The 16,549-nt window shown below is 34.8% G+C and overlaps 3 protein-coding genes across 5 annotated transcripts; 2 read left to right on the plus strand and 1 right to left on the minus strand.

The window, feature by feature from the left end:
• Positions 1 to 4,026: 4,026 nt before the first annotated feature.
• On the plus strand, positions 4,027 to 5,134 carry LOC109006325 (NAD(P)H-quinone oxidoreductase subunit T, chloroplastic). The gene is made up of 2 exons (XM_018985570.2): positions 4,027 to 4,475; positions 4,611 to 5,134. Exons 1-2 carry the CDS (start codon positions 4,063 to 4,065, stop codon positions 5,035 to 5,037), a joined length of 840 nt encoding a protein of 279 aa, XP_018841115.1. The 5' UTR covers positions 4,027 to 4,062; the 3' UTR covers positions 5,038 to 5,134.
• A 3,555-nt stretch (positions 5,135 to 8,689) lies between these two features.
• On the plus strand, positions 8,690 to 12,226 carry LOC109006323. The gene is made up of 5 exons (XM_018985569.2): positions 8,690 to 8,870; positions 8,947 to 9,513; positions 9,883 to 11,130; positions 11,215 to 11,285; positions 11,741 to 12,226. Exons 1-5 carry the CDS (start codon positions 8,766 to 8,768, stop codon positions 12,087 to 12,089), a joined length of 2,340 nt encoding a protein of 779 aa, XP_018841114.1. The 5' UTR covers positions 8,690 to 8,765; the 3' UTR covers positions 12,090 to 12,226.
• A 192-nt stretch (positions 12,227 to 12,418) lies between these two features.
• On the minus strand, positions 12,419 to 16,329 carry LOC109006322 (uncharacterized protein At4g06598-like). Of its 3 annotated transcripts, none has more exons than XM_018985567.2 (5): positions 16,123 to 16,329; positions 14,201 to 14,888; positions 13,584 to 13,659; positions 13,367 to 13,493; positions 12,419 to 12,838 (listed from the first exon to the last, which is right to left on the minus strand). In XM_018985567.2, exons 2-5 carry the CDS (start codon positions 14,884 to 14,886, stop codon positions 12,672 to 12,674), a joined length of 1,056 nt encoding a protein of 351 aa, XP_018841112.2. In that variant the 5' UTR covers positions 14,887 to 14,888; positions 16,123 to 16,329; the 3' UTR covers positions 12,419 to 12,671. The 3 variants fall into 3 exon arrangements, with proteins under 3 accessions (XP_018841112.2, XP_018841111.2, XP_018841113.2); XM_018985566.2 differs by having other exon boundaries at positions 14,201 to 14,904; XM_018985568.2 differs by having other exon boundaries at positions 12,727 to 13,315; positions 13,356 to 13,493; positions 14,201 to 14,904.
• Positions 16,330 to 16,549: the final 220 nt, after the last annotated feature.

The raw sequence follows: 16,549 nt of genomic DNA on the forward strand, positions 1-16,549 counted from the left end.
AACATGCTAATATTGTAGTGACTTGTTTATGGTGCTCGAGGATCAAATCAGTCAATAAAACATGCTACTATCGAAGATGGAAAGCATATAGTATGGTAATATTATATACTCACTACTTGTTAGGTATTTTGTTTGGGTATTCATAAGCTGATATTGGAAAAAATTTCTTATAATATCTTAAACCATGTCAAGTGATTACAAGTGCTTGTTTTGGATGCCTTTATATCAAATTGTTGCACAATTTACAGCTCTTAATTGCTCTTTGGACAAGTGAGAGCAAAATAAAGTTCCAGCATAATGTTTTGATATTTAAATAGAATGTTGTATTTTTTTTTCATATTGAATTTCAGTCACTAATAAATACTACCTTTCGTCTTTAGGAACTAGTGAAAGCTCTATTGGTTTTACGGTATTGGATATCTTCCTATTACTTAAAAGCGTCTATAAGATGAACAGTAGTGAATAGTGCCGTCCAAAACCAAAACCACGCAAAACCAAAACCACGGCAAAATCAAGCAAGACCGCGTCGCTCTCTCTGCGTCCTCAAAGCAAAATCACGGCAAAATCACAGCAAAGTGATCACAAAAATACATACAAAGTGATCACAAAAGCACGGCAAAACCAAAACCACGGCAAAACCAAGGCAAGACCGCCTCCCTCTCTCTGCATCCTCAAAGCAAAATCACGGCAAAATCTCCACAAAATCACAGCAAATTCATCACAAAAATATCACAAAATACAGCAAATTCACCACAAAATTAAAAAATCACCAGACAAATCACGGTGGTGGAGGCGAAACTGGCCGTGTGTGAGAGGGAGAGAGCGTGAGAGAGGTGAGGATGCACGGTGGCTCGGCTGGACGTGGGGATGGCTACGAGAGGTGGTCGGTGGCCAAAGGAGGTCCCGGTGGTGGTGCGGTGGCCAGAGGAGGTGGAGCTCCGCCGTGGGTGTGGAGAACCCGTGCAAGAGAGAGGTGGACTTCCTCGGGGCAAACGGCAGGGAGACGGAGGCCGAGCTCGCTGGAGGAGGATGGCCGGTGGCAGGGGAGGCTACCGTGGAGGTGGTGGCATCGGAGGACGGCGCAGCAACATTAAGCCCATTCGGGCTGTGCACTACCGAGAGAGAGGAAGAGAGAGCGTGAGAGAGGGAGACTGGTGTGGAGGGACTCGCCGGAGTGAGGTGGTGCCGGTGGAAGGGGCGGTGAGACTCACCGGCGCACGGCGGCTCCGGACTAGGCAGTGGAGGAATTGGGTGGGGAGAGCGTACCGCGTACGCTGAAGGAGAGGGAGGAGAGAAAGAGAAATCGGGGGGAGAAAAGTGAGGGAGGAAGAGAGAGGGGCAAGGGTTTTACGGTAAAATATAAATTTTGGGATCTAAAATTTGTTTAAATTGTGCAGATTTTATACACTTTAAAATTAAATAAATAATTTCTATTAAAATTTAGAGATATAATTATAAAATTGTAATATTTATTATTATAATAAATAATTTCTCTTGTTAAAATTTATATATAAATAATTTCTCTTATTAAAACACTGATTTAAATTAATTTAAAATTAAAATAATTAAAATATAAATAACAAATCATATATAAACTATCAAATTTAATTTATAAAATACTAATATTTCATCATTAAATAAATAATCAAATTTTATTAAATATTTTTAAGAAATTAATCTCAACCCCTCCTTTTAAATCCTTAGATAAATATTTTAAGTCATTATTAAATATTTTTCAGATATTAAATAGCATATAATACATAAACTATCAAATTTAGTTTATAATCCGAAAATATGTCCTGAATGTATATTTCACTTTTTTTACTTTTCTTTTTTTTTTTCATGTATATTTTTAATCATCGTAAACATTTTTTAAAAAAATAAAAAATTTACAACATCATTAAAAAATACTTCTTTAATCACTAGGTAAAAAGACAAGCGTCCCTTGGACGTTACCACTGCTAGTATATATATATATATATATATATATATATATATATATATGCTTTTGATTGAAAGAGGGCATAATCTTGTACTCATTCCCCTGGTCATAGATAAATTTAAATGTGTTCTTTCAGACAACCCAGCAAGCTTTTTCTACAGTCACTTCTACCTTCTACCTAGAAGCTTCAGTTGCAATCTAAATCCATACAAAATTGTGTTCTTACAAAAAGATCCTTCAAACAATGGAGCTACCTCCAAATCTGCAGGATGATGGCTCTGAATTATGGAAGGCATTTCAAATTTGATCTTTGTTAAGTTGATGTTTTGTTTTATGATGTAAACAACAATATAATATGCAGTGTATTGAGAGTGTTGATATCTATTATTAATAGTTTTTTTTTATAAAAATTTGAATGGGCAATAAAAAGTTTAAAATGCCTATAAAGATATTCATTATATAAAAAATGCGAATAAAAAATAATAAACATAATGACCTATTAAAAAAAGCCTTTTAAAAAGTGTTCAAAAGATTTTCTTTTAAAGGCTTTAAAAGTGTTTAAAAAATATCTTTAAATAAAAAAACCTTTTAAAAAGTGCCAAAAGCTTTTTGTTTTTAGAAAGTGATAAAAAGGTTTTTTTTTTAAAAAAAAACCATTTAAAAAGTGTTTAAAAATATGCAAAAAAAAAAAATCTGGATCCGGTTAAAATCCAAGTATCCGGGCTCAAATCCGATACCCGTCCGGGTTTATCCGGATGTCTGCCCGGTTTTAAAAAGCCGGATCCAAATCCGGATGTGATGCACAGCCCTAGTTAAAACAATTGGGGTTTCACTGGGAAGAAAGTTAGGAACAAGCTCGGAAATGCTAATTGCTACCTAACATCGATCGCCGAAAATGAAGTTTTTAGATGGGCCTCAGCTTGAAATGCTGTTAGACTTTAGGCCCCCTGTCGTCTGTTATTGTCTTCTTAACGGCTTTTGAAGACTCGCACTAGTGCTGCTGCTAAAAGGCGTTGCGTAAGTGGGCCGTACGGGACCTCTTTTCTGGCAAGAGTATCAATTCCCAAGACAAAAACAAATATATATTTCCTTTATTAAAAAAAGGAAAATAGGCCGAAAAGGCTCTATGCAAATGAATCTTTCTTTCTTGTCCACGAGATTGTTAAGAACATCCTTTGGTACTGATGCACGTGTGATATTATTTGGTCGACAACATGTCATTGCCCTCACTTGTTTCACAAATAGAAATGATAATGAAATAATATTATAATTTTGTAAATATTAAAATAATTTATAAATAATAATAAAATAATTTGAATTGAAATTTTATTATTTATTATCTCCACATATTATATACACCACATTTATTTTTTTTTATTTTTTAAAATATTTTTTATTTTATTCTTTCTAAACTAATTGAGTTCTTCTACTCATTATCCATACATTACTAATTGAATATTTGTTGGGTTTTGAAAAACGAAAGAAAAAAAATTGAATAAAAAATATATATTTGAAAAATTGAATTATTTTTTGTTTAAGAAGATTTTAATGATCAGTTTTTAAAAAATTATAATAATTAATTTAAAAGAGTTTGTGTTTAAATAATATTTGATAAGGAAATAAGATGAAACGAAAATTATTTCCAAACGGCAAACATCCATTTAAGTGTCAAAGCTCACTTGAGAATTTACTACCCTTTCCAACAAAGAAAATACCCAAAATTCTAGTCTCATTTCGATCCTTATTAAAACATGGACAATGATACACCACCAACTATATTACAACTTAACTATTATTATACATTTAAATATTAATATTTTTTACTTTAATTCAAAAATTTTGTACTTGCAAAAGTTCAAAGTAGATAAAATAATAATTTTTTGTACTTTTTTTTTCCTAATCAAATTGTATTTTTTATAAAATAATAATTGTAAACAAATTGTAGTATATATAGTAGTTTTTGTATTATTTTCCTTAAAACATTTATTAAAACATAGATTTTATAGAAATAAATTTGTAAATAAATTGGTACTGGTGAATAGATTATTAAATGGATACCAGTACGCCTCTTTTGGTCTTGGCATCTTGCTATCGAATCCCAACCATAGAAATTAGCGGTCATGAGAGCTCTCCTCTTCTCCACCTCTAAAAGACCGAAACCAAACCATTTTGCTTTCCCTCCCATGGCCTCCATAACACCGCCTCAGGCTTCATGCTTTCTCGTTATACGCAGAACCCAAAACAGCTTCCATCTACTAAAATACGCTCCAAAAATAGAAAGAGCGAGAACAACGAGTACGAGAAACCAAAATGAATTGCGCGTGTTTGCATCACAAGGCCCACGCAAACGGCGAAGACCGCCGCCGGGAGAAATTAATCCAAGACTGCATTCGGGTACCGGAGATGAAGGTTGGATTGGAGGAAGCACCAGTTCCGGCCAGCAAACAAAAGAAAGACTCGACGAACAAGACAAGGATCTCTTGGGTGATAAGTTTGCTGATTTGCTAAACGAATCCTCCGATTCTCATTACCAGTGAGTTCTTTCTTTTTGTAATTGCTTTCTACGACTTGTTTGGTTCGAGTAGATTCATAGTTAATCGATCTTCTCTAGTACTATTTTTTGAAGTTGCTTCTATGCCTAATTCACACACCCATGGATCGTGATCAGGTTTTTAGGAGTATCAGTAGATGCAGACATGGAGGAAATCAAAGCCGCTTACAGGAGATTATCAAAGGAATACCATCCAGACACAACTTCTCTCCCTCTAAAAGCTGCTTCAGACAAATTCATGAAGCTGAGAGAAGTTTACGATGTGTTGAGCAAGGAAGAAAGCCGCAGGTTTTACGACTGGACGCTTGCACAGGAGGCAGCAAGCCGTCAGGCAGAGAAAATGAGGATGAAACTGGAGGATCCATACGAGCAAGAATTAAGGAACTACAAACCAGTGCCGGACCCTGTCGATCGTTTTGGAGGAACAAACATGGAGCTAAGTGATCAAACAATGACAGCCCTCAGCTTTGATGTTTTTGTCATTATTTTTGCCATTTGTTGTTTCGTTTATGTGCTTGTCTACAAAGCACCAGACTACTACTAATATATTACTACTGAAAATTGAAAAACAAAATTGTATATGTACTTGTAACTTTCTTTTAATAAATTTTAAGCCTAGTTTGTATACCAATTTCGGCCAAGTTTGTATTCGTAATCTATCTCAACCTACTTCAATTCACCTCATCTCATCATTATAATTTTTTCAAATTTCTACATAAAATAAAATAAATAATTCAACTTTTTTAAATTTTAAAACAACTTTATCAAATTTTTACACAAAATATAATAAATAATTCAATTTTTATTTTACTATTCACAACTCATCTCAACCCATCTCAACTCATCTCTAAATCCAAACCACTCATCAATCGTCTTGCCTCATATCATTTATTTTTTAAATGTTATTTACATATCAATATTTTTTAATTTAAAATTTTAAAATTTGTCATTTAATTATTACTTATTCATTATATCTTTCTCAAATTTTCAAACAAAACACAAAAAATAATTCAAAATTTTCAAATACTAAAACAAAAACTATATTAAAAAAATTATATTCTAATAATATTTTAACTTTATAATATTTTTATTCAATTTTTTATCCATCATTTCTCAAAATTTAATAAAATATCTTAATTCAAATTATTTCACTATTACTCACAATTTTTTCATCTAAACTTTTTATCCCTCCCTTCTTAATTGATCATTTTTACAAGATAAATTTTATAAATATTATATATATAAATGGTTTTATCCTCAAATTATATTTTCTATTGGATCTCCTCTTAGCCATTTTAAGCACCCCCGATTACAATTCTTCGACTCGAGTCCAGAACAAAAGGTTATATTTGAGGAAAATAATATCAGGAAAGTTGATAGATATAAAATTATGCGAATTTGTATAAATAAGTTTTACGTATAATATACACTTAAAAATGATTACTAGTAATGTGGTACTTGCAAGACACGTATGCCACTTGTACGTAGGGCCCAGTCGGTGGAAAAAAAAGACATTAAAAGTAAAATCTTTTTCACACAAGTAGATTATAGTAATAATTTATCTAAAAAAAAATGTAATAATTAAGATTTTTTTAAAATAATAAAACATCGTCATCTCATAATAACATGTATCAAAAAGTGTCAAAAAAGTTCTTCAAATGCAGATTGTGAACATCAAATAGTAGGTAAAAAAAATTTAAATTAACAAAACGATTTTGTTATAATTTGAGGGAAATATTATACATCCCTTAAACTCATGTTGTTGATTAAATCACTGGATGAATGGACAAGAGATTAAATCTCTTGTGCCGTTGTTCCTATATGAAATTATATATAGGATGCATGGTAATGTTTTTTGCAAATTCGATAAATATTTTTACATGAAATAAATTTAAAATTTTAGAAAATCTTGGAGAATAATATTGTCATCTCAAATATTTATTTTAAATCTAACGGATAACTTTTAAATTAAGCCAAGTGTTTGAAAATCTTTCAAATATTTTAAAAGTCCAAACTAAATGGGATATTTGTAGTGTTAATGAAGCAAGCATATTTTTCAAGTATGACTCTTTAAATTTTAGAACGCGAAAATAATATAGTTTTAAAAATTTATTTTGTTTAAATGATTTTATTTTATTTAAATTTTTATCTTATTTTACTTTTGTTAGACTAATTGAGTTATTTTATTCATAATCTATACATCACATATATTTTTTATGAGAAAAATGAAATAAAATTAAAAGAAATGTGGTGTGTGGCATAAGGTATGATAAATAAATTTTTTCTTAAAATTAATATTATAAAATTGTTAACTTTCGATGATGTATCTCTTGAAACTTTAATCATTACTTCATGTGTCGTGTAGCATGAGACATCTAATCGATAAGGCCAAATGAACTTTTTTTTCCTTTTTTTTTAAAAAAAAAAATTACAACATCATTAAAAAATACTTACTTAATCATTATTAAAAAAAACAACAAACAAAAAAAACTAATCGATATAAATGCTCAGATCCAAAATGGATACCCTAAACATTTATCTTACTTCATAGCTCGAAAAAAGGACACGTGGATTGTTGCAAACCGATTTTCTTTTCTTCTTTTATACTTTCCCTATCTCTATCATTCCGCTTTTTCCCTTCCCACATCGAAACTCTCTATTCCCTTTATGAGTCACCTGCTGTCTATTGTCTTCAAACTCAAGTTTTTTCCCCCTCTCTCTCTCTCTCCTTCCCCTTCTTCCCCACCACGAAAGTTCATCGCATCCTCCATTGTCGCCGACGACTTTGCAACAACCTAGAGTAAGCATTTTCATATGTTTTTCCACTTTTTTCTCCACAAAAATTCATGGATTTTCTTATCTTTCTCTCTATCTTTTTATATCTATGCTATGTGAATAAGTCTACAGAAAAATTGTGCATCTTGGATTGGATGTTTGGGAGGAGGCGTTTCAGACCAACACACAAAAAATGAGAAGTTTGGAAAGTTTGCATTTTTCAACCATTTATGAAATAATTTACATTTTTCTATTAGTCTATTAGTCTTTAATGGTTTTCTGGTCCATCTGAAAATCAAACCAATGGCATCTTCTTCTGCCCCTTCTGAAAATCACATAAAACAATATGTATTCTCAATAGAAATGATGCAAGATGCCTACAGTTTTAGCCTACTGACATGTTTTTTGCTGTTGATCTTTCAGATCTCCCCACCCTCTTGTTTGTTCTACAACTTTTTAGTGAGATATAATTTTGGATTTTTTTGGGTTAATTGGCTATCCGATTTAAATGTCGTTTAATTTTTTTGAGAGTTGATTATCTTGTAGACGACTTGTGTACGTTGGCGTTGCCTAAATTTCTACTAAGAAAAGTTCTTATAAAAAAAGATGGGGTTGATGTAAAACAAACTAGAGCCAAAAATTGCAAATAAATTTGTTCGGCAGGAGAGAGAGAGAGAGAGAGAGAGAGAGAGAGAGAGAGAGAGAGAGAGAGAGAGAGAGAGAGAGAGAGAGAGAGAACTTTCAGACTAATCTGTGAAAGAGGCGACACCGCATGAGGGACAAAATTGGAAAGCAAAGAGATGAGTCGGTGAAATGAAGAAAAAACAAAAGGGAAGATAATTTATTGAGAAAACACAGGGCAAATTTGAGGGAAAATAGTGGTTAAAAAAATATTATTCATCAATCAAGGGTAAAAACATAATAATACTCGATCAAACAAGTGCATCAGCAGAACAAAAAAATCAAATTACACATGAACCAGCGACAAAATTGTAATGAAAATCACTCACAGAATGGCACAAGCAAAAAGTAAAATACAAGAGTCAAAAAATTTGCAATAATAACCAGCTACATAAAGGCATAAATAGAAAATAAAGTATTAAATAAAAATTACTGTTCATTCATATTCACTTAAAGGATAGCCACTTTTATAGTATAAGAGATATAAATAAACAAAAAATTTTATATGTAATCACTTTTACTCATTCTACTAATGTGATTGACTGCATCACTTTTTTTTAATATAAAATAATTATTTTAATCAATCATATTAATAAAATACATAAATAATACACAAAAATATTTGTAGGTAACCCAACTCATTAATAAAATTGTAAATATAAATATAATTTTTCAAATCAAAATACAAGTTTGAACCGATTGGTAGGGGCGAGCCAAACATATGTACACACACTTGCTTCTATAGAGATAGAGATAGAAAAGAAGCCGAATTTTTACAATATCTATTGGGTTAGATTCTATGTGCGTTTGTCAGCCATGGGTGCCAGAAAAATTAAGAAGCATTCTAGCTCCTCCGAAGGAACTCCATCTCCTCCTCCGCATTCATTCCGAACTCTAATCTCTGCAGTTCAATCCCCAGAGGTGCCAAAATTTCCACTTCCTTTCGTTTTTATTTTTTCCCTTTCGTCGATAATTATTAATCCTCTCTACATTTCAGGATCTGAAGCCGCCGCTCATGAAAGCCATCTACTATATACTGCTCCACTTGTCCTTGAACGAACCGTTGCGTCTTCAGTCTAATTCTCCGTCTCCTATAGACTATTATCGTTCTCCCTTGGATATGGAAGTGGATTTCAGAGACGTACAGAAGCTTTCTGAGATTTTGTTCAAAGAACTCGATGGGAGATTCAAGCGGTTTTTCTCGGATTTACATGATGTTGAATCGGATACAGTTATGTGTGCCGACGCTCTGGAAGAATTAGCGCTTCTGTTGCGGTGTTGTATGGTAATCCTGAATTTGCTCGCCTACGATCAGGATTTGTTATTGGAAAAAAGCAGGGTTTTGCTTTTGATACTCAAGGTTCTAATTTCTTTAAAATCTGGGGAGAATGAGGGTAACGGGCGTAGTACTTGTGTTAGGGTCGAGAAAATTGTTTCTCGCCAATGCGCCTTTGATGATGGTGACACCGGCTGTACCACCTCCGTTGCCGAGGACTTTGCGGCTTCCTTGTGTTTTCTGGAATCTTCTGATCCATGCCGTCCCTTTCTATGTGCGCTACTAGAGGTACTTGTCGAGAATGACCAACATTTTGTTTTATTTTGTACAATTTCCATGAGATCTCTGATGCTATACGCATTATTAAGTTTATTTATGGGCAAGAGTTTGTTCGCATTTACTTGTCGAAAAATTGTACGTGATTTGTTCTTCTCCCTGGAATTGGGTTCTATTATTTTTGCATTCCTAATACCGTGCATGCTTCTCATGTTGAAGTTTCATTTAGCCTAGCAGTATTTTAGCATGGAATATCAAGTTCATTCCCCCCGCCTCCCTGGCTCCTGTTCCGTTGTTCCTTTTTCCCCTGAGAGTCACTTTTCTGAGTTTTTGTCGAAGGCATATTGCCGTGACTAGAATATTGTGAATTATTATCTTCAGGTTATGGCAGACGAGCTTCTAATAAATAGATCATTGAGAGAGTACCTTATGCTAGTTGATTCCGCGTCTTGCAAAAATGAAGCAGTATTTACGAGTCATTTCAGTCATGGTAATATTGGAACTGTGCTGGAGGTGGTTTCTGCTCATTTTCTCCTATCAGTTTTTGACGAGCAGGCATTTGATATTTTCATAAACAGGCTAATTTGGCAGCATGACAAGGATTTTAGATTTCCTGGATTGAGCCTCACTCCAGTCGTATCATTGCTTCTTAACCCCGTCATGCTTTCTGCACCGAAGATGTTCCTTGCCCATTTTATTTCATTGGTTTCTGAAACCATTGGTTTTGGCATGTCTTCTAGGAATTTGAGGCCAGATCCTAGACTTATGGATTGCTACCTTACTGCATTTGAAAGGTCCCTGATCTTGTACAGCTGGCACATGTCTAGTTTGCAAATTGATGATCACCCTGTCGGATCTAAAGGTACTGCCAATCCGTGTATGCTTGGGAGAAGTCAGCTGAATTTCGAATCTTACATTCAGCAAGATACAAGAAATAAGATTGACCGTGCAGTTTTGAAATCAGATGATTTTTGGGACTCTTACTTGTGCGACAGAATTTTTGGAACAAAATCTGATCTGGTGGCTGGATCTATTCTGTATATGAAAGAGTGTCACCAGGTTTTTGATGAATCATGCAGGGATGAAATTTTATCAATCTTAGATTGTATAATTCTTAGAGCTTTTCCGGGTGATGTTCATGATAATGTGCTGTACAAAAAGGGTGAGACAAGTCCTCAAGATCTTTATCTTCTTGCTTCCATCTTGAAGTTAATGAGTAGTTCATTGGCACAAGCTATTTGGTGTTTAAGGCATGGTGGGAATCTGGGATGTCTGAAAACCTTGCAAAATGCCTCTTCATGTAAGGAATATGATTTTATGGTGGGTCTAATTCGCTCTTTTCAACAATTCAATGTCCACCTACCGGTTCAAAGATTCTTGAGCGAGTTGATGGAAAATCTCCCAAGAAGGCATAAGGAGTCTAAGTGGATGCTTTTGCACTTTTCAGGCTTGCTGTCTTTGAGTTTTAATAGTGGGATCAACTTCTTAGTGAAGGGCTGCATATCTATCATGATGTCACTGATGAATCTATTTGCTTTTGAAGAGGGTGATTTGGTAGCACTAAGGTCATTGCTTGGAATCAGATCGGAAGCCTTTCCACCAAAATCATCTTTTGATGAAGTTCATGAGGTGAATTTCATTTATTTTTTATGTGAATTTGAAAAGTTTAATTGTATTGTAATTCCTGCCTTGAAGATTTGGCAAATGTTGCAGCCCCTGGTGGACAAAAAAACAAGTAAAAAAGTTGCATCAAGATTTCAGAAGATTCAAACGCTTTACTTGAGGTACATCTTATCATATGAGCATGGTTCTTCATGTTGAGCATGTATTGCGATGATCTCAGGCATCTATTGTCTTAAAAGTTGCTTTCTGCTTTTGAATTAGGAAGTCCTGATATATTGAGCCCTTAATTTGGCTTGACTATATACTTGTAAAAAAAAAAATTGGCTTGACTATATGCCATGTTAGGCATGTTGTTCCCAAATAGAAAAGTAAGTAACTGCATCTAATTTTGTAGGAAGTTGTTTCCTAGAATTTATGCTGGCGAAGCAGAACATAGACACTATCTATCATCAAAAGAAACGACACGTCCGAATGCATTGATGCACACCCTAATAATATGCTAGCTCATCATGTATTAGTCTCATCAAGAATCAAGAACGGAGCACTCAGTTGCATAAATCTTTGGTGCCATTGTTCTTTCTAAAGGCGTTTTTTTTTTTCTTTTTTCTTTTTCTAGCACGGATTCTCTCAGAAGCTTCCATCAAATAACGCAAAATGACCAAGTAGAGTCTTCACAGAATGTATCCACCCTCAATCACGTGAAGGAGTCTACTGATGGCATAGAGGAGGAAACGGTAGAAACCTGTAATGGGGAGATCTTCCTGAATTGCATATTAGAAGGCTCCCGAAAATCATCCGAGTATAATGATGTAGCAGATTTTATAGAGTGCAAGCAGGGGAAAGATTACTGTGGCTGGTTGAAAGATCGACAAAAATATCGTAAATGGAAATGTCAGAAAATGGCGGTTTTAAGGTGGAAGAAAAAGAAAAAAACTTGGAAATCTATGAAAGGACGTGAATTATAAACTGTATGATTTGTATGTATAGCTGTGTATAATTTTGAATTCATGTTGTAGGCTGATCAGCATTTTTTTAATTTTTTTTTTGTCAAAACAGGTTCAAAATATAATTTTGTTGGAAAATAGTTATATTTGGGGCTCCATACTTTTTGTCCTTTCATTTTCTGTTATTAGTTTTTGTAACTAAAGGTTACATATGGACGTGTTGTTGTATTGATCTGTTTCGCTGCGGCATGCATTAAAGAACACCAATTTGCCGTTGTAGGTCGTCGATCTTAGGCATTTCATCGATTGCATTGTTGCCAATCACCTACTTGAATTTTGTTAGCCTCTGATATGCACATTAAACAAACCAATGGATGTAGTTAATTACAAACTTCTTTCACGTTGAGACAACCTATGGAAGTCATAAACAAATGAAAACATGCTGTGAATTGCCAATCTTATAGATATGGTTTTCCAGGGATTGAGCAACAAGGCAAACTACCTATTCTTAGATAATAAAAAAAAAGCACTTTGAGACACAGGAAAGTGTCCATCTATGTGTAACGGACTTTTGCTTATTAAAACTTTGTGTAGAGTCCAGCCTTAGCAGGAACCAGCTTCCTTTGGTTTTATAGAGTTGGTAACAAATTGGGAATCAAGATCTCTAGTTTTGGTTTGGCCACCGGTTGAATGCTTCTGCATCTGCTGCTGCTGTTGGCGGTACAAATATCGAAGCCTAGAGATTTCTCTCCTTAGCATATCCTGTTCCACTGTACCAACGACAAAGTCCGGGGCATACAAATAATACCATGAAACACGGATCTAGTTAGGTTCTGCTACTTATAAGAAAAATGGAGTATTTCAAGTGTCCATGAACAATGAATGACACCTTGGGATGGTGGGGCAAATCTCATTTGAAGTAAAGCACCACCCATTTATTAGTCTATTGACGGATGATCTTCAAAAAAAGTCATGCCAAATGAGGGCCATTTTCTGATTTTAGCGTTGGAAAAGAGATATGGAAGAAAATATAGAAAAGACAGCCGAGAGAGAGAGAGAGAGAGAGAGAGATTGTATCAAGGATGCCCAGTGTAATAGATAGGCGCGAGAACAAAAAATATAAGCTGATGTTATTTATTTATTTTATTTTGGGTCACTGGTCAGTCAATGATGCTATTCGTTCAAAAATGTAATAAAAAACAGCGTAAAAAAAAAATAAAAGCATGAAAACACTCCTAACTTATAAACTTTCCAACCGTTGCTTATGAATTGGAAGAAAATAAAAGCAAGAAACTTACTGCATTTTATGAATTGCTCCTGAGATAAACTTTCCAACCGTTGCTTGAGGGTCATGTTTTCCATGCCTAATATTAGATTCTGTTGGTCAAGAAATTCAAGCTCAGCTGACACTCCATATCCTTTGGCCTGAAAAAGTCAGATTGGCTGATATGGTCAAACTGTACTTCTGTAAGTGGACAATTCTAACGTTAAGAATTTTAGTTTGTGAAGTGTTGCCTGCAAAGCTTGGACATCTCTTTCCAGTTCAGCTATATATTGGAGTTTCCTGATCCGGGACTTTTGGGCAAATTGCCTGTCTTGCGGAGAAATTATGTTAGAAGTGGAAGCACTCAAATTGCTAAGTTTTCCGAAACTATAGCTAATAACTACAACCCTTAAACATGGCGAGATGGACACATTATACAGCATTCAACTGCTGATTACTGATATCAAGGAGGGGAAATGTAAAAGGGGCAAGGTCTTTTTTCTTCTTCTTTTTTTCTCTTTTTTTTTTTTTTTTTGGAGGTGGGGCATGAGAGAACAAATGAGATCAGAATGCATTCATGGGAAGCAACCTGCAAGAAGAACCCCTTCAGATATATGCTTACCAATATGCTTACGAATATGAGCATTTAGCTGTATACATGTAGGAATTATTCCTGGAAAGAGAAGTACAATGTATCCAGAACAAGGAGGCCTTTTAAACAAGTTGAAGCATTTTAACTCGGAAGCAAAATATTAGAAAATATTAGCTCAGCAGCACAAGAATTTTTAGATCAACAGCTTTTGTTATTTGTAGTGTGCTAATGTGAGCATGTAAAGATAGTTGTCAAGTAAATGAGTTGAGCGCATACTGTTTAGCACGTTTTGAATCTGCCCGGGATGCTGAAGGACTAGGATGAGAGCAACCACTTCTTATTGAAGAGCCTTCCAGATCTACTCCATCTCTCTCTATAATGGCTTTAAACTGCCCCCCATCACAGTCCTGTGAAATGCACGATGATGCTACTGATTTTTTCAAACTACTGGCATTACTTGTAGATAAATGGCTGTTTGGGCATGAAACAGAGGTGAAGGGTGATCCCCACACCCTTTTCTGATATGCAACAGAATTGTTTGGGTTTGCAAAGTAGGAAAAGTGTGACAGGTCTCTTTGATAATCGAAGTTGGACGACCCCATAGAAGGTTCGGCAGGACTACTTTTGAACTTGTATCCATCTTCTCCAAATGGCTTAGCTGCTCTGTCAATGAATGCAATAGAGTCACTTGATGAACGTCGATGGCCTCTGCACATAGGTGTCTCTGGCGCATCAAGGAGCTCCTCAAGCCAATAGGGTGGTTCCTCTAATAGCAAGCTATCGGATGAAGTGCGTTGGTGGTGTACTTGTCCCCCATTAGCCGCTGGAAAAACTTCTGATCTGCCAATGGAACTGGCATCAGATCGAAGAGTGCATTGCATGGTGCTTTTAGGTGGAAGTTGTAACTGTCTTTCTTTGTATGCAAGATTTCTGAAGTTGGACGAACCATTTGAATTTTCCATACCTCAAAGTAAATGAGCCTGTCAGATAACTATATTTTAAGGAAAAGAACATCCAGACTATATACTACAAGAAATTTCAGCTTCGGCAGCAGCGCAGCCAAAAAGCTCTGCTGAAGGTGAAAAAACCGCCCTACAAATTTAATATTGCTCGAAAAATTCACCAGAATAAGTATATATAAATATTGTCATATATATTTTATGTGTCTCTTAAGCTTCAAAGTTGGAATAAAAAATTTTAAGGATCTAAACCCTATAGATAATCAATGGAGGACAAGGGACTATTTGCATGAAAAATACTTTGATGCCACCTTACGCAAATGCTATTTTAGTACGAGTTATTCCATTATTAAGTTAGTGTGTAGAACACATCATTCACATCACTTAAATTGTAAATATTTAAAATTTAAAATTTATCTATTAAATCAGATTATGTCCTAAGAGTATTTTACTAAGTATGTTATCCACACCTGCTTATAAATAGAAATATTCTTTTGCCATTGCACTCTGGCTAGGTTCATAGTTTCTGTCAAATCGGAAGCCAACAATGAAGTGATATTTATCTTCGGCTTTGATTAATGCAATGCTCTCAAATAGAAAACTTCGATGAATATGGTGGAGTCTAGCCCGACTTCCCGGCCCACAAGCGAAACCGAACATTTTGGTTTAACTTTGAAGGGGCGTCCTAAGCATTACCATGAAGGGAATGAAAGCGGTCCAGAAAAAGTTTGGACGATTTTATTGTAGATCAAGGACCGAAGCAACATCTTCTCTCGGAGAAGGCTTATAAAGACTGCAATCCGAAGCAGTTCCTGAAAGCTTTACCAGTCCGTTTGGCCCCTCGGGGAACCCGGAAATATATATATATATATATATATATATATATATATATATATATTTTTAAAGGAAGCTAAAAGGTCGGGACAAATGGAAACCTTTTTCTGGTGTTTTATTTACATCAGCTATGTGACTATGCAGGAATTGACTCGACCATGATCACCTCGTAAAATTGAAACGATGGAAGATAATTCTAAGCTTTCATATAGACTTTCTCTTTTATATTTCCTTCATTTTCTCGTCTAACAAGCAGAGGATTCATGTTTGAAACGTGATAATTGCAAAAAAGAAGAAGAACAAACAGGAGAGCCTGAAATCTGACAATACATTAAGACGATAATTCAAGCCTAATGGATCCATTATCCATCTTTGAGTATGTTTGAGAGAGAGAGAGAGAGATACCGGTATCCGTCAGTGGTGCTCGTGTCGGCCGGTAAGCCCCGATGTGACCTCCAAAACTGTAAAATTAGTAAATTACTGCAGAGCCAGAGCCTGCTGGTTTGTTTGGCCGTGAAAGCAGTGTGTGATATCAGAGAGAATAGAAAATGGAAAGATAGGAAACGGGCAAAGGCCAGAGCGCGCTTTGCGTAACAGTAATATTTAACGCACTTTTGGAGTTGGAACGACCCCCGCGACATTCTGCCATTTGATACGGTTTCGTCGGATATAGACCATACAGATTAGAGGGCTATAACGTAAATTTATCCTTCCTCAGCCCACCATTTTACCACCGTTTAATTACTTATCTCTCTTTTTTTGAGTTTGTTTATGAATAAACAACTTTAAAAAAAAAAAGTAAAAGAATTAAAAAAATATTGGGCAGCTATCA

The sequence above is a fragment of the Juglans regia genome, chromosome 1 (assembly GCF_001411555.2).
Source record: "Juglans regia cultivar Chandler chromosome 1, Walnut 2.0, whole genome shotgun sequence".
Classification (NCBI taxonomy): Eukaryota; Viridiplantae; Streptophyta; class Magnoliopsida; order Fagales; family Juglandaceae; genus Juglans; species Juglans regia.